Source organism: Erythranthe guttata, chromosome 9 (assembly GCF_056151865.1).
Source record: "Erythranthe guttata isolate IM_541 chromosome 9, IM_541, whole genome shotgun sequence".
NCBI classification, from domain to species: Eukaryota; Viridiplantae; Streptophyta; class Magnoliopsida; order Lamiales; family Phrymaceae; genus Erythranthe; species Erythranthe guttata.
Window position 1 is genome coordinate 7,058,713 of NC_142541.1, and position 4,635 is coordinate 7,063,347.

General features: G+C 36.7%; 1 protein-coding gene across 1 annotated transcript; it reads right to left on the reverse strand.

Annotated features, from left to right (window-relative positions):
* Positions 1-2,045: 2,045 nt before the first annotated feature.
* Positions 2,046-3,972, reverse strand: LOC148767964 (uncharacterized). Its single transcript, XM_088822716.1, has 5 exons — positions 3,680-3,972; positions 3,172-3,455; positions 2,647-2,744; positions 2,457-2,582; positions 2,046-2,384 (listed from the first exon to the last, which is right to left on the reverse strand). Exons 1-5 carry the CDS (start codon positions 3,970-3,972, stop codon positions 2,046-2,048), a joined length of 1,140 nt encoding a protein of 379 aa, XP_088678842.1.
* Between the last annotated feature and the right edge of the window lie 663 nt (positions 3,973-4,635).

Genomic DNA, 4,635 nt, shown 5'->3' on the forward strand with positions numbered 1-4,635 from the left:
TCGTTACGTGCATGACTTAGAGAATCAGATTCCCTAATCATCACTTAGTCAGCTCTGACCAGAAACTTATAATGATTACAAACTTTCAGAACACACAGGAAATCCAAGACTATTCTAGTGATCGAATCCCCAACTACAATGCACATACCTCCCACTAGATTTCGGACTGCACGAACACTGGCCCTTGGGATGGTCCTCGGTGGAACTCAAGGACACGTCACGATACAGCTGGTCCTCTAGTGAAGTCACGGTGATGTCTAGGTCATAAGGACTAATGGTGTACAACTATACCATAGATATCTTTACTCGATTATTGGGAACCACTTAGAGATTTCTAGGGTGAGGGAGTTCAGTGAACTCGTCAACTTACGAGCACCCACTTATGCATGCCGATATCACAATACCGTTTACTGATGAGATGCAGTACACAGACAATAAGTGCTAGTCTCTTAATGGGAAAGGTAGATATCCTCATTGGTGGTGTAACCCTTCGACTAGGAACACGTTTAACAGTTATAATACATAAGTAAATATCTCACAATCCTAACGATCAATTACTAGTACTTGTAATAACTGTAAGGACTATATCTATGCTTGTGACAAAGGGACAAAGATATAGAATGCCAAGTTGTTTTATCATTAATACGAATAAAGGTTCGTTTATTACCTTAATAAACACGAAAGACCACAACCACATGTTGGGATTGGTTTCCGCAGCAATCCCACTTTGCTTGGTGCGTCTACCTCACGCTTCAAGAGGTAAACCTTCGAATCAATTGTTGATGAATTGGATTATGTTTAAATTAAATTTGTATGTTCATTCTTGTATGATTTTATGTTAACATGAAATCGTTTTATAAATTGCGAGCATGTTATTTGATTTAAACGCGAGCATGCCAATTGATTTAAATTCGGTTAAACAATTAAGCATGTATGTTGTTTTTAATTTCGCCGGAAGCGCAAAGCTACGCAATTAATTGTTTTCAATCATCGGGCATGTGTTTATGTGTTTTAAATTTGTTTAAATCGCATAAAATTTTTGTTTTCCGCTGCGTACACGTGCCTGATTCCCAACACTATATACAGTGAGTCAACTATTTAAAAGTTTGTCAACAATGCCAACATTATTCATTATAGTAAACTATTTACAGTTAACTATAATTATTGAGTTACAGTAAACTGACTAAATTGTAGTAAACATAATTTTATAGTAACCCAATACTATAAAATTCATTGTATAACTTACAGTGAACTATGTATTGTGTACTAAACTATGTTTCACAAGTTGCAGTAAACTGCCTCTGTTGTAGTAAACTTACTAAGTTGCAGTAAACTGCATATTTGTAGTAAAATTAATATATAGTGAACCATATAACTATGTTACTGTGCACAACTGACACTAATCATATTGAAAAACATTTATAGTAATCTGGAATATCTCCCAACAAACTCTATGGATAAGGATAATCTTTCAATAACTAGACAATGTGAGATGACTACTTGCATTGCATAGTTAACACAAGAATATGAATAAAAGACAACAAAAAAAAACCCATTTAAAAACAGTCAACGATCATATAAAACATAGCACTTGATATAAAAACATAGTTCAACAAACATGTGCGAATAAATATCCACAAACAAAACAGAATAGTTCAACAAACGCAAATAAACTAAAGAAAGATAACCATTTGCATACTATCATCTTCCTACATAAAAATTCATCCTATCCGCTTGGCACACGTCTTTTTATTATGGTGCCCATATTCATTGCAACGACCACACTTCATCTTCCAAGCAATATGCTCTCCCCTAGAAGGAATTGTTTTCACTCTTGGCCTCCCACGTCGTGTATGATAATCTGGGGGACCCACCAATTTTTTATGATTGTCAACTACCACTTTACCAAAAGGTTGTATTAACATAGCATATGTACTCTTGAACATCAACACATGGAAGTACTCATCAATGTGATCATAACCATCATTTATGTACAAAAAAACACGGGATGCAGCATGTAAGCATGGATATCCATTGATTTGCCACTATCTACACATGCATGTTCTTGCCTGCACATCTACAACAACATTCGACACCGAGTACACCTCATACACAAATTCAGACGCCTTTTTAACCGTCAATGGTCTACCCTCATTGGCATAACTATCAACAATTGTTTCAAAATTCCGGCATATAGCAGTTGTCCACGTGTCACCCTCCTCGTGCCTTGTACACATCTGCACCATCAACAAACTCCTAATGGCATCAATGAAATTGGTGATGGGAAGATGCCTATACCTTCGAATTTGGGCATTCCAAGACTCAACAGCATTTGACGTGGTCTGACCATATCTACCAGCCTCAAAATACGAATGCGCCCAATTCTGGTAAGGAAGGTCAACTAAGAAATTGAAAATTCTTTACGCTCCATTGGATCTTAAGTCACCCATTGCAACCTCAAATTCTTTCTTCGATGCAGCATAAACACAAGAATCAAACTGAAGTATAATTGATTTCCGAAGGTTGGCAGCAACGCCCATAAAATGGTTCTTCAAATTCCTCTTCAAGTGAATTACGAGATCCTGGAAAAATGTTCTTCACCCCCTAAAAAAAGCCATTGCACCTGCCATATATAAATGTTAGTACACGCTCCGTACCAACTGAGTCTCTCAAATGTTCCAAGAACCATGCCCAATTAGCATTAGTTTCTTCATTCACAATAGCAAATGCAAACGGGAATAAACCTGCATTTTAAACATTATGTCAGTAATCTAGATGATAATAATTTGAACATTGCATTATTATTAACTAATACAATTCCAAAAAAAAAAATCTAACTACGTCGAAACATTACCATCATTGCCATCTTTCGCAACGGCACAAAGCAATATACCTTTGTGTTTTCCCTTAAAAAAAAGTACCATGTACGCACACAACGGGACGACATGATTTGAAACCACTCAAACATCCAGCAAAAGCGAAAAAATACCGCCCAAAATTGTTGGAAATTTCATGAACATCTAAATGAAAAATACTACCCGGATTAGTGTTTCGCATTTCTTGAAAATATGATGGAAGGAATGCGTACGATGTGGTTTGATTCCCATACACAACCTCCCTGCCCGCATCTATATCCCTCCATGCAACAAAGTAACTAATATCAATCAATACCATATTTATCTTTAGCTTGGTGAATTACATCTTTCGACATCGTTGTAGGCATAGCTCGAATATCATCCACAATAAGCTCTACAATAATATCGGACGTGATCCTTCTTCTACTGCAAGTTCCAAATGTCATGCCACATGTGTGATACTTCTCAATTGATGTGTGTATTCTCCACATGCATTTTTTCGAGTCTCTGTACTTGCATTGTGCCGTGACTCGGTATGACTCATTTTTCACGTAGTCAAATTCAAACCCAGATTCAATAAAACTTTTGCACAACGCTTTCCTAAATTCAACAACGCCCCCTTTAAAAACCTATCCCACATCCGTAATAAAAAAAAAAAAAGCCAATTGTGGCTCAAAAGTTGTTTACCATTCGATGGCACACCCATAATTCGTTCTTCACATAAACCATCATTCTCAACCAATAATGCAGATGGTGCATACGCATATAAACTCCCAACTAGCGCATTTTGAACCTCAAAATCATTATCAACATACACCTACGACCTTCCTCTATTTCCCAATTCAGCACGCTTATCATTTTCCTTCACATTAACAACAATATTCTGCAAAGTTAACTGTTGTACCATGGCAAACATTGACAATACATCTTCATCATCTCCCAGAATGTAATCACCGAACATAGGCAAATTGTACGTCAAATACAAATTATCAGCACTCAAACCGCTCCATTTCGAACAAATGAAGCCAGACAATGCCTCATACTGCATACCAACTGTTAAACGCTTCAATACTTTCACACCCGCGTAGTTCAGCATCACCATCACATTAATCGCCATTTAATTGTTGCATGAAGGGACAAAATAGAAAAAATGTCAACAACATAAACTCATCATTAACAAGTAGCAAAACAGAGAAATATAAAAACATAGCACACTACATTAACGAATATCACACAGGAACTGTAAACATAGCAAACTACCAAAATAACCACCTATTTTAAACCACTTCTAATCCTACCAGGAACAAATCACCCCCTTCTGGATGACCACCGTAAGTCCCCTTGTAATTATGAACTGACTAATTAAACTACGCAACTAACCCAATCAAATACAGTAACACGATATTTCAATTCTAAAACGAAACAGTATATGCAACCCCCATCTCATTTGATAAGACGATTTAATACTAGCATCGTACGTTCTTCTAAACAATCACTCGTTGTTAATTTTATTCCACACTCTGTTCTCCTCACATGTATCGCACGTGTCAAAGAATTTATGACGAAGATGTTTAACTGTGGAGATTAGTTGTAATGATATAAATAGAACGGTATATGATATGCAGTTCGCACTAATTACATCGCGCGAGATATACGGAGGTATGATCACAGATTTGACGCCAGTCCTAATTGATACGTTGTTTCAGTATTATGTTTACAATGAGGGCATAATAGGGAGAAAACATTCGTAAGGGGGGTCAAGCAACTGATGAAAAAATAT

Bases quoted from the DNA above. Each gene is read 5' to 3' on its own strand.
- LOC148767964 (XM_088822716.1), bottom strand. From the start codon at position 3,972: ATGGCGATTAATGTGATGGTGATGCTGAACTACGCGGGTGTGAAAGTA. The intron at 2,583-2,646 runs GTACTAACATTT...ACATTTTTCCAG, and splicing joins ACTCAGTTGGTACGGAGCGT to GATCTCGTAATTCACTTGAA. The intron at 2,385-2,456 runs GTTGCAATGGGT...CTTCCTTACCAG, and splicing joins CATCGAAGAAAGAATTTGAG to AATTGGGCGCATTCGTATTT.